Source organism: Tenrec ecaudatus, chromosome X, assembly GCF_050624435.1.
Source record: "Tenrec ecaudatus isolate mTenEca1 chromosome X, mTenEca1.hap1, whole genome shotgun sequence".
Taxonomy (NCBI): Eukaryota; Metazoa; Chordata; class Mammalia; order Afrosoricida; family Tenrecidae; genus Tenrec; species Tenrec ecaudatus.
Window position 1 is genome coordinate 58,684,966 of NC_134548.1, and position 12,956 is coordinate 58,697,921.

At 39.2% G+C, this 12,956-nt stretch overlaps 1 protein-coding gene across 4 annotated transcripts in view; it reads right to left on the bottom strand.

The window, feature by feature from the left end:
- Positions 1–12,956, bottom strand: part of PHF8 (PHD finger protein 8) — a 158,115-nt gene that overhangs the window by 143,681 nt on the left and 1,478 nt on the right. For all 4 annotated transcript variants that reach the window (XM_075539672.1, XM_075539671.1, XM_075539673.1 and 1 more), the window contains exon 2: positions 12,424–12,602. In XM_075539672.1, coding sequence (XP_075395787.1) covers positions 12,424–12,521 — 98 coding nt within the window. In that variant the 5' untranslated portion in view covers positions 12,522–12,602. The remainder of the gene's footprint in view (positions 1–12,423; positions 12,603–12,956) is intronic.

Genomic DNA, 12,956 nt, shown 5'->3' on the forward strand with positions numbered 1-12,956 from the left:
CGTAGCACTACAGGGACTGGAGATAAACTGTGGGAATTTTCCCTGATCTGACCCCACCACACTGAGGAGAAACACTAAGGGCGTGCAACAGAACAGCAAGGGTTGCAGTGCAACCAAGTCCCTGGGGAATACCAAAAATAGACGTTGGGTCCAAGGCATGGCACCCCATCAGATTTGACCAGAAAACACTCCTAAAGGTCAACAAACAGATCTTGAACTATTTATAGGCTTTTCTTTTTTTGTTGTTGGCTTTTGTCGATTTTTCTTTTTGTTGCTTTGTTTTGCTCTGTCTTGTTTTGTGAATATTATTATCTCTGCAGGTTTATCTAGATAAGATAGGCAGGATAAACAATCCAAAGGAGAAAACAATGGGGCTGATGGTTCCAGGGGGACACAGGCGGGGGGGGGGGGGAGGAAGTGGGTGTTAACAAACCCAGGAACAAGGGAACAACAAGTGATCTAAAATCAATGGTGAGGAGGGAGGGTATAGGAGGCCTGGTAGGGCTTGATCAAGAGCAATGTAACCAAGAGGAATTATTGAAACCTAAATCAAGGCTGCACATGATAGTGGGACAAGAGGAAAGTAAAGGAAATAGAAGAAAAAAGTAGGAGGCAAAGGGCATTTATAGAGGTCTAAATACAGGCACATACATATGTAAAATATATATATATGTATATATATAGTGATAGGGAAATAGATCTATGAACATATATTTATAGGTTTAGTATTAAGATAGTGTATGGACATTGGGTCTCTACTCAAGTACTTCCTCAGCACAATAACACTTTGTTCTATTAATCTGGCATTCCATGAGGCTCACCTTCCCAACACGATCACTGAAGACAAAGTGGGTACATAAACAAATGTGGTAAAGAAAGCTGATGGTGCCCGACTATCAAAAGATATAGCATCTGGGATCTTAAAGGCTTGAAGATAAACAAGCGGCCATCTAGATGAGAAGCAACAAAGCCCAACAAAGCCACATGGAAGAAGCACACCAGCCTTTGTGATTATGAGATGTCGATGGAATCGGGTATCAGGCATCAAAGACCCAAAACAAACAAATCATATCATTGTTAATAAGGGGGAGTACAGAGTAGAGACCCAAAGCCCATCTGTAGGTAACTGGACATCCCCCTTGCAGAATGGTCACAGGGAGGAGACGAGTCAGTCAGGGTGCAGTATAGCACACAACTTTCTTCTAGTTCCTTAATTCTTCTTACCACCACCACCCCCCGCCCCACACTTAACATGACCCCACTTCTATCTTACGAATCTGACTAGATCAGAGCATGTACACAGGTATGGGTAAGAGCAGGAAACAGGGAATCCGGGACAGATAAACATCTCAGGACCAATACTGAGAGTAGCCATACCAGGAGGGGAAGGGGAAGGTGGGGGAGAAATGGGAGGGACAACAGAAAAGTGGGTATAGGGAGACATCAGACAGTTTAAGACATGAAAAAATAATAATTTATAAATTATCAAGGGTTCATGAGGAAGAAGGGTGGGAGAGGGAAGGAAGGGGAAGAAATGAGGAGCTGATACCAAGGGCTCAAGTAGAAAGAAAATGTTTTGAAATGATGATGGCAGCAAATGTGCTTGACACATGGGTGGATGTATAGATTCTGAAAAGAGGTGTATGAGTTCCCAATAAAGTGATTGAAAAAACCAAATAAAGAATATTTCAAAGAGCACCTCAAGAAGAAATGGTAAAACATTTTAATGAAATGTTCAAAAACCTAGAGTTAGAAAACCAAAAAGGGCACAGCATATTTTAAACTGAAAGAACTAAAATATAAAAATAATAAGAAATCAAGCCTTGAGTTGTAATACTGAAATATTCTATGAGCCAAATATTGAATGATGCAAGAAGTATCAAAAGAAGCTGGTAAGAATACAGAGTCACTGTACAAAAAGGACTTAGTCAACATTCAACCATTTCAAGAGGTAGTATATTAGCAAGGACCAATGGTACTGAAAGAAGTTCAAGCTACATCAAACGCAACATTAGCCAAAAATAACACTCCAGGAATTGATGAAATAACAAATGAAATGTTTCAACGAGCTGATGAAGCACTGGAAGCACTTATTTGTCTGTGCCAGGAAATCTGAAAGACAGCTACTTAGCCAACTAACTAGAAGAGATACATGTTTGTACCCATTCCCAAGAGAGATGATCCAACAGAAGGCTCAGGTAATAGAACAATACCATTAATATATCATGAAAACAAAATTTTGGTGAAGATCATCCACAACAGTTGTAGAAGTTGCCAGCAAGCTGACCGACATTTAGGTCTGATTCAGAAGGCATGGAACAAGGGATATCATTGCTGATGTCAGAAGGAACTTGGCTGAATGCAAAGAAAGATGTTTACTTGTTTTTTTCTGGACTATGCCAACACATTTAATTACATAGATCATAACAAAGTATAGATAACCTTCAGAAGAATGGGAATTCCTGAACACTCCATTGTGCACCTTCAGAACTTGTACATGGATCAAGAGGCAGCTGTGCAAACAGACAAGGGAATACTGCGTGGCTTAAAATCAGAAAAGGTATGTGTCAGGGTTATATCCTCTCAGCATAATTATTCAATCTGTATGCTGAAAAAAAATCATCACAGAAGCTGGATTATATGAAGACTGTGACATCAGGATTGGAGGAAGGCTTATTAACAACTGCATATGCAGAAAACAAAAAAAAAACTGCTTGCTGAAAGTAAGGAGGACTTGAAACACTGGTGGCTGCTGCTGAACAAAAGTTGCATACCTTAATATGTAAAGACCAAAATTCTCACAACTGTACCAACAGATACATGATAAACAAAGAAAGGATTGAAGTTGTCAAGGAGTTCATGTTACTTTCATCCAAAGTCAATGCTCATGGAAGCAGCAGTAAAGAGGTCAAAAGACCCATCGTATTGGGTAAATCTGCTACATATGGCACATATTAAGAGTACTGAAAAGCAAGAATGTTACTTTGAGGACTAAGGTGGGCCTTATCCAAGCTGTGTTATTTTTGACTGCCTAATAAGCATGTGAAAGTTGGACACTGAATAAGGAAGACTGAAGAAGAATCAATGCCTTTGAATTGTGGTGCTGGTAATGAATACTGAATGTACTATGGACTGCCAAAAAGGACAAACAACTCTTGTCTTTGAAGAATACAAAGTACTTCTAGAGGCAAGGATGGGGCGGACATATTGTCAGGAAAAACCATTCCCTGGAGAAGAACATCATGCTTGGTAAAGTAGAGAGGCAGCAAAAAAGAGGAATGTCACAATATGGATTGATTCAGTGGCTGTAACAATAGGCTCAAATACAGAAACAATTACAGAGGATGGTGCAAGATTGTGCATTCTGTGTGTATAGGGTCACTATGGGTTGGAACCAACTTGATAGCACCTAACAACTTTTGGTAGTGTCAACAGACACTCATACAAGAATAACTAGTGAACCTTACTGAGAACTAGGATCGAGAGAGGGCTTGGGGACATGTCTATTTCAGAGAAGGTCATTACACTTTTGATGGGTAAATAGGTGACACCTCACCATTGAGAAAAATGCTTAACATTATGTTTACTGATCAAAAAAAGAAAATATGCCTGTAACTCTGTTCCTAACTGTTCCAATGAGGGCAGAGGGGTTTCGTTCTTTGAAACTATCAACAAAATAGACAAACTTCTAGCAAGACTAACAGAGGGGGAAAAGACATGAATTATCAATATAAGAAATGAAATATCACTATAGAGCCTACAAAATAAAAATATAGAATACTAGAATCCTGCATTCCTTGAACTTTACAACAAACTACCACAACACACCCAATATATAATACTGGTGTTGTTATTAGGTGGCTCTGAACCACAGTATGTGGTTCCAACAGAATGATGTACAACATAACAAAACACTTCCCTGTCCTTTGCCAGTCTCAAAACCATTGTTATGTTTGGGCCCAATGTTATAGCCACTATGTTAATCCATTACAAGGAAGGGCTTCCACTTTTTCAATGGCTCTCTACCAAGCATGGTAATGTTCATGGACAGGTCCTTTCTGATAACATGCCAAAAGTGTCAAAGAAAGGAAGTTTTCCCATTTTCACTTCTAAGGATCATCCTGGCTTTACATCTTCCAAGACAGACTTGTTTGTTCTAGCAGTTTATGGTATAGTCAATATTCTTCACCAACACCATAATTCAAAGGCATACATTCTTTTCTAGTCTTCCTTATTCCCTGTCCAGCTTTCACATGCATATGAAGCTATTAAATATACCATGCCCTGGGTTGCATACACTTTAGTCCTTAAAGTGACATCTTTGCTTCGTAACATTTTAAAAAGACCTTGTGCCCAGCTATCAAAAGATACAGCATCTGGGGTCTTAAAGGCTTGAGGGTAAACAAGTGGCCATCTAACTGAGAAGCAACAAAGCCCACATGGAAGAACAGCAGCCTGTGTGATCACAAGGTGTCAATGGGATCGGGTATCAGGCATCAAAGAACAAAAAAATCATATCATTGTGAATGACAGGGAGTGAAGATTGGAGCCCCAAAGCCCTGTAGGCAACTGGAAATCCCCTTACAGAAGGGTCACAGGGAGGAGAGGAGCCAGTCAGGGTGCAGTGTAACAACAATGAAGCATAGAACGTTCCTCTAGTTCTTAATTGCTTCTTCCCCCTCACTATCACGATCCCAATTCTACCATACAAATCCCGCTAGACCACAGCATGTACACTGGTACAGATAGGAACTACAAACACAGGGACTCCAGGACAGATGATCCCTTCAGGGCCAGTGGTGAGAGTAGCAATACCAGGAGGGTGGAGGGAAGGTGGGAAAGAAAGAGGGAACCGATTACAAGGATCTACATATAACCTCCTTCTTGGGGGATGGACAAGAGAAAAGTGGGGGAAAGGAGACGTCGGAGTGTAAGATATGACAAAATAATAATTTATAAATTATCAAGGGTTCATGAGGGAGGGGGAGCAGGGTCCGAGGGGAAAATTGAGGAACTGATATCAAAGGCTCAAGTAGAAAGCAAATGTTTTGAGAATGAAGAGAGCAACAAATATACAAATGCGCTTGACACACATATGGATTGTGATAAGAGTTGTATCAGCCCCTGATAAAATGATTTTTTTAAAAAAAAGGCCTTTTGTACTAAATTTGCTCAATACAACAATTTGTTTGATTTCTTGGGTGCTGCTTCCATGGGCATTGATTATGAATCCAAGTAAAATGAAATTCCTGACAACTTCAATTTTTTCTCCATTTTTCATGATGGTGTCTATTGTTCCAGTTGTGAGAGGTGGTTTCTTTATGTTGAAATATAATCCATACTGAAGGTTGTAGTCTTTGATCAGCAAGTGCTTTCAGTTCTCTTGGGTTTCACCTGCACATCACAAGTTGTTAATCAGTATTCTTTCAATCCTGATACCAAATTCCTCTTCATATAGTCTGGTTTCTTGGATTCTTTGCTCATCATACACACGAAATGAAAAAGAATGCTAAAAAGATAAGACCCTGACACAGAGACCTAAAGTATCCCCTTGTTCTATTAGAATTACTGCCTCTTGGTCTATATATGAGGGTTTTCATTAATATTTTTAGGTCCGCTCCTACAGGTTTCCCAGGAACACAATTAAATCTTTCAAAACTCAAGAGAATTTCAAACACTTGAGGATGAAGATAAAAGATTGAAGCCTTTAGGATGGATTGCAACTGAATATAAAAACCAAAATCCTCACAACTGGACCAATAGACACCATGATGAATGCAGAAAAGACTGAGGTTGTTTGAATCCACTCCATGGCACTTAACAACAAGAAATATACAGTACATAATTTAAATGAACCTATACCTATTACATAAATTGAAATAATAATTCTAAAATCCTCAAAAAGGTTAAAGATAATTTGTCAAAATGCATAACAGAGTAATTTGTTACTATCTTATTTAAGTCTTTATATCTATCCTCAGGAAAACAGAGGCTTCTCAGAGATGAAATTCTTTACTAAAAATCTGTAGCAGATTCAGAACTTGAGCCCAAATCTTTTAAAGGAAATCAGGGCTATATCCTCTAAAATTTAGAGTTTAAACTTAACGATGTGCCAAACAATTATTTTTCACAGAACGGAAAACTATTGGTTTTTGCCAAAATCTTTCTTTCTCTCCTCCCCCGCCCTCTCTCTCTCTCTCTCTCTCTCTCTCTCTCTCTCTCTCTCTCTCTCTCTCTCTCTCTCTCACACACACACACACACACACACACACACAAATAACAAAACTCCTAACCAGTTACTGTTGAGTCAATTCTGACTCATGGCTAGTCCATATAATGCAAATGAAACTGTACTCCATAGATTTTCACAGCTGTTATGTTTCAGAAGCAGATATCCAGGCTTTTATTCAAAGGTATCTCTGGGAAAATCTAAAACATCAACCTTTAGGTTAGTAGTTGAGCACTTAAACAGTTGTGCAAAGCCCCAGACATCAATAAACACTTGCCAACTAGCATTCTCTAACAGTGCACACTCAAACTTTAGGTTATATTAGCATTACCCGTTTATTAAAATACAGAGTGATAGATTCCAGACCTAATCCAAGGTTTTGCATTTGAACAAGTTGACAGTTAAATATCACACTATGGTAATATCTTAGCAGCCCATTCCCAGTATCAGAAATTGTCACACTCCACAGAAGAGGAAGGAATCAAGACAGGATACGGCTTTTAATCTTTTATTCTTGATAATCCCCACTCACCTACTGAATCAGAAAACCTATGAGTGGGGCTTTCCATTCTTGTGTTTTCTTGGGTCATCCGAGCAATTCTGATATACTCAAAAGTCAGAGAACCATTGCTCAATAAATCAAAGTATTTTGTAGAACCGAGTCCTTTAACAGAGGAATAGGGCTATATTTTACCCATTTTTTAGAACCTGAGCTCTAAGTGACAATGCTAAATTTGTATCTATGTTCATAAAGTCACTTAACCTCCATGAGTTATAGATTTTCATCAGCAAAATGAAAGTTGCCTCCCTCGAATAACTCTTCCAAGTTTATATCACACCAGGCACTTGTGCATTTGTAATTTGTGAGTTAAACTATTATAAACAACCATGAAAAGTCTGCAATATTTAGCGATTTTATATTATGCTGAAGTACACTTAAATGAAGCACTATGACTGAACATGTTGTCTTTGCATACATATGTATAATGTACTTAATGTAAAAGAACAACCACCAACCAAAGAATTCTCAGCCAGTTTCCTTGTTCTCTGGCAGCCCATATAAAGAGAGAAACATCAAAATTAATAAAAACTTGTGTTTTTTCATGAAAAAAAATTAAAGTGATACATTTTCATTAGAGTATGCACTGAAACACTGGACTTACACAGAAAAATGATTAAGGAGAGGTCTGGCCCATATACTCCTGTATTTAAAAATTTGAAATTTTTTTATAAATCATTTTATTGGGGGTTAATACAACTCTTATCACAATCTATACCTACACCCATTGTGTCAAGCACATTTGTACATATATTGCCATCATCCTTCTCAAAACGTTTGCTTTCTACTTGAGCCCTTTGTATCAGCTCATTTTTCCCCTCCCTCTCACTCCTCCCCCCCTCACAAACCCTTGATTATTTATAATTTTTTTTCATGTCTTACACTGCCTGATGTCTGCCTTCACCCACTTTTCTGTTGTCCGTCCTCCAGGGAAGGGGTTATATGTAGATGGTTGTGATTGGTTCCCCCTTTCTACCCCACCTTCCCTCTACCTTCCTGGTATCTCTACTCTCATTATTGGTCCTGAGGGTTTTATCTGTCCTGGATTCCCTGTTTCCAGCTCTGATCTGTACCAGTGTACATCCTCTGATCTAGTCTGATGGAATGTCTAGTTGCCTACAGATGGGTTTTGGGTCTCCACTCTGCACTCACCCTCATTCACTATGATATGATTTTTTGTTCTTTGATGCCTGACACATGACCCTATCAACACCTCGTGATCACACAGCCTGGTGTACTTCTTCCGTGCGGGCTTTGTTGTTTCTCAGCTAGATGGCTGCTTGTGTATCTTCAAGCCTTTAAGACCCCAGATGCTGTATCTTTTGATAACTGGGCACCATCAGCTTTCTCCACCACATTTGCTTATCTACCTACTTTATCTTCAGAGATCATGTCAGGAAGGTGAGCATCATAGAATGCCAGTTTAACAGAACAAAGTGTTCTTGCATTGAGGGAGTACTTGAGTAGAGGCCCAATGTCCATCTGCTTCCTTAATACTAAATCTATAAATATATGCACATAGATCTATTTCCCCATTGTCATATACATATTTACATGTGTGCATGCCTGTAGCTAGACCTCTGTAAATGCCCTTTGCCTCCTAGTTCTTTCCTCTATTTCCTTTTACTTTCCTATTGTCCCACTATCATGTTCAACCTTCATTTGGGTTTCTATTGTCCCACTATCATGTTCAACCTTCATTTGGGTTTCAGTAATTCCTCTAGGTTACATTGTCCTTGATTAAGCCCTACTAGGCCTCCTACACCCTTCTCGACATCAATTTTGGATCACTTGTTGTTCCCTTGTCCCTGGGGTTGCCCACTTCCTTTTCCCCGCCTCCCCCTCTCCCATGTCCCCCTGGAACTGTCGGTCCCATTGTTTTCTCCTCTGGATTGTTTATCCCGCCTATCTTATCTAGATAGACCTGCAGAGATAATAATGTACACAAAAAACAAGACAGAGCAAAAGAAAGCAACAAGAGAAAATAAAACAACAACAACAAAAACCAGCGACAAAAAAAGAAAAGCCTATAAATATCAAGGTCTGTTTGTTGACCTTTAGGACTGTTTTCCAGTCAAGTCTAATGGGGTGGCATGCCCTGGCACCAAAGTCCATTTTTGGTAAATTTGAAATTCTTAAAGGTCTTAGTGGTGTTCCTTATAAATATCAAAGGTCTACTACATAAAATTGTTCAAAAATTTTTTGTTATTTAAAACATAACCCTTTGTCAACTGAGTTATGGTCAATTAATGTGGCCCTTCTAACCATGGTTCTTTATATATTATGGTTCTGGATTTTACACGCTTATAGCTATGGCCCCACTTTGCCTGGCACTCTCTACCATGCTAATAGACAATTGGGGTGGGAGTGAGACCTTACCTTGGTGGAGGGTGTAGTTTGAGCCACATCCTTTGTTTCCTTGAGGACAGCTTTAAGATCCCACTTTAGTCCTGGGTGTGAACCATGCCACACTCTCTTTTCTTGATAACATCCTTAAGACCCCACCACCTTAACAGAAAGTGTGAACCAGGTCACACCCTTTGTTTTCTTTAGATGTACAATAGTGCCACCATACAGTTTTTCACACACTGCCTCACCTAAAAAACCAGACTGCTACTTTCCTAGCTTCACTCTGACAGAAGATCTGCTGTGGCTTTTAGGCATTTTTGGCTTCTGGCTCTAGACCCTGCATTGGTCGCCTCTGCTTGACCCTTGGATTTTGGACTGAACAGCACCCACCACCACGAGACATTTCCTCAATGTTTTATGAGTTTCTGTGGGAGGGTCACTGAATCCCAGAATATACTCAAAGGAGAGTGGAGAGGAAACTAGAGCAGAATAGCATCTTGGAAGAGTTAGACATTTGGGACATCTTTAATCTCCAACTCTTTAGAACTAGTCTGGTATTCATTCTTACGAAAGAAATTGCCACAATACATACAAAACATTTCCAGAAGTCCTAAATTTTCTCTCAGATCACATTATTTATAACACAGAAAGTACAAATAACCTAAGCATACAAACATAGAAGTAAATGAAGTAACTGATGACACATACAAATGGTAAAGTATCAAATGAGTTTTCTGATGAACAGTTAATGGTCTGAGAAAATACATTCTAGTGTTAAGTGGGGTGAAATACCAGTGATAAAATTATATTTATTTTAAAAATTATATATATAATAGAGTCCCATTTTGTAAAAGTACATATATGTTTATTTTCAAAGTAAATACACAAACTTTATTGTAACAAAAAAATATACCAGTGAATTGTGCTGGATAGTAAGGCTCATTAAACCAAACAAACTCATGGCTATAGAGCTGATTCTAATGCATAAAGACCCTATAGGTCAGAGCTGAACTGGCCCTGTGGTTTTCAAGTCTGCAAATCTTTACAAGAGTAGAAAATCTGTTTCCCCAGTGGAGCTGCTGGTAAGCTTGAACTACTGACCTTGTGGTTAGCAGCCCAATGCGTAACCCACTACAACTCAGGTGATTTTTGTAAGTTTGGGTATGGGTTAAATAAGATAATTTATAAAAAGTCCCTGTCAGGAAGCAGTCATTCCTATTACCTGTTCCCAGAATACAAAATATAGGTCTCTCAATATTGTGGATGAGAGAAAGACAGGGCTTTCTACTACCATAAAAATGTATAGTCTAAGAAACTCACAGGGGAAGTTCTATCCAATCCTATGGAGTAACTATGAGTCACAAATGACTCAATGGCAGTGAGTTTACTGTGAGTAGGTGCCCATTTCCCAGGTCTGAAACTACACACAGCCAAACCATACAAAGCAAGAGTCATAGGCAATGGCTCTTAACAAGAACAATCATTCCTTCAAAAAATGTATTAAGAATCTATTATATCACTGACATTGAACTAAATTTTGAGGTTACCAACAATGAAAAGATGACATCTCTACCACCATTGAGCTCTGGCTGTGATTAAATGAAACTGTTAGTTTAGTAAGGATAGATTCCAATGTATAATGGAATCCGAAGGAAGTAGGCCTTTTACAGAGAAGAGTATTCTTGAGCTGCACAAGAGAATATGTTAGTGGGAATAGTATAGGGAAAGTTCAGTGGTATGAGAATAGAAAATAGTTCAGTCTTACTGGGACATAAAGAACAAGAGAGGAGGAATAGCAAGAAATGAGACAAATGGATCACAAACGGTCTCATATGTCAAACAAAGGAAATTGAATTTTATCCTGGAACTACTGAAAGAAGTAGTGGAAGCCCAGGAATGACTTTATCAGCACAAGCAAAAATACCAAGAATTCTGAAAGACATCTTTAAACCAAACTCACTGAAATCGAGTCAATTCCGACTCATAATGACCAGATGGTACAGGCTAGGCCTGCCCTTGTGGGTTTCCATAGCTGCTCATCTTCTTGGGAGCAGAAAGCCTCATCTTTCTCACATGAAGCAGCTGATGGGTTCAAATCGTTGACCATGTGGTTAGCAACCCAATGCAAAACCCAGTACACTACCAACACTCCTTGGATGACATCTTAATCCTTACCAATTTCCAGAGAAAAAGAAAATGTTTCACCCTCTTGTCCTGCCTCCCCTTATATGAAATAACATGAGACCATGAATGTAATTTTGCATCAGGACCACAGTACACACTGAATACAATCAATTGAATATGAATTTGACTCTCTTGTGGACAAACTGCAGTGCCTGCTGTGAGAAGAATTTTGGCAGCACTACTACCTTCAGTTTTATCTGGGGCTTAGTAATAAGAATGACTCCTTTGGAAGAGACTAATGACATTGAAAATTCTATAATTTAACATGTAACAAACAGGAGGAGGGCACCTGTACTGTTTTGTTGTACTACAGTGTTAAAATCTCCCCCATAATTGTCTTTCAATAGTAGGGATGTGAATCTCAATAGGTCATTATAGTTTTATCTCATACACTAATCTCTCTGGAATCTTAGGTGACCTGTGTTTGTTTACGTGCATACATCGTTAATACGTGCATACATCGTTAATTGGGGGAAATTCTTAAATTGTTTTACTTCTGCTATTTCACTTATCTCTCTCTTACTAATTTAATTTCATTGGAAGGCACTGCAGAAAAACTGTATAAATGAAATATTGCATTTCTGTCTTATTTACTGAGTGTATGCAAAATGAGTAAGTATTTATTATATTTTACAAATTAAGACAATGAGGCTCAGAGAGGCAAAGCAACATGTTCAAGGTCACACTGGTAGTAAGCTGCAAAGCCAAAACTCTGACCCATGTGTATTGGGTTCAAATATCTCAAAAATATAGTGCTCCCTTGAACTCATATATCTAAAAATGCAGTACTGGTTTCCCCAGTCAGCACCTAAGGCAGAACAAAACTGCCAGAACATAAAAACTTGTACAGTTTTTGTAATAGGAAAGTAAGGGGATTATAAACTTTTAAATTACAAGGAAGGGTGAAAAGAAAAAAATTTGGGGGGGGAGTGAAATGGAGAAGGCAAAGGCAAAGGCTTACCAAAGAAAGAAAGAACTTGGGTCTGTGAGGTGAGTTAGAGTTAATTCTTGATGAGAGGAGGATAAAAAAGTTTCAAAGTGGGAACCCAAAATAAAGCCAAAAAAAAGAGAGCAGTGAGCAGCTGGCTACTGATCTCCTTACCTGCCATGAAACCAATCTTGGCACAAATCACACTCGATCATGAAGCGGGTCACATCATAAGGCAGCCGGCAGAGGCAATACACAGGCACAGAGGCCATCTTCGCCCGGCCTTGGAGTGTTCTGCGGTGGGCCAGGTTCGGGGTATCAAAAGATGTGGACCGTGGCGACACGTACGTTGGCTGTGCACAAACAACACTTTTTATAGTGAATCAGGTCCCCTGGGATACTAAGCCTCAGTTCACAAATGAGGAGTTATCAAGGCCAGGATGCAACACAACCGAATGGGCCTTAGGGGGCAACATGAGTCCACTCAGCCTTCAGAATTTTTTTTTTTTAACAAATAAAGGATGGCGTTCTGCTATTGAGGCTCCTCTCCCCGCCGCCGCCCCTTCTTTGGCCCCTAGAGTCAGAAATAAGTTCTTTCCGGGTTTCAGAGAAATAGCTGAAGCCTTTTCGGGAAGCGACTTTAATCCCTCACTGAGCCTTTTCCTTGCTTACACTATCTTGCTTCCCAGGGCTCCCTCTATTATGAC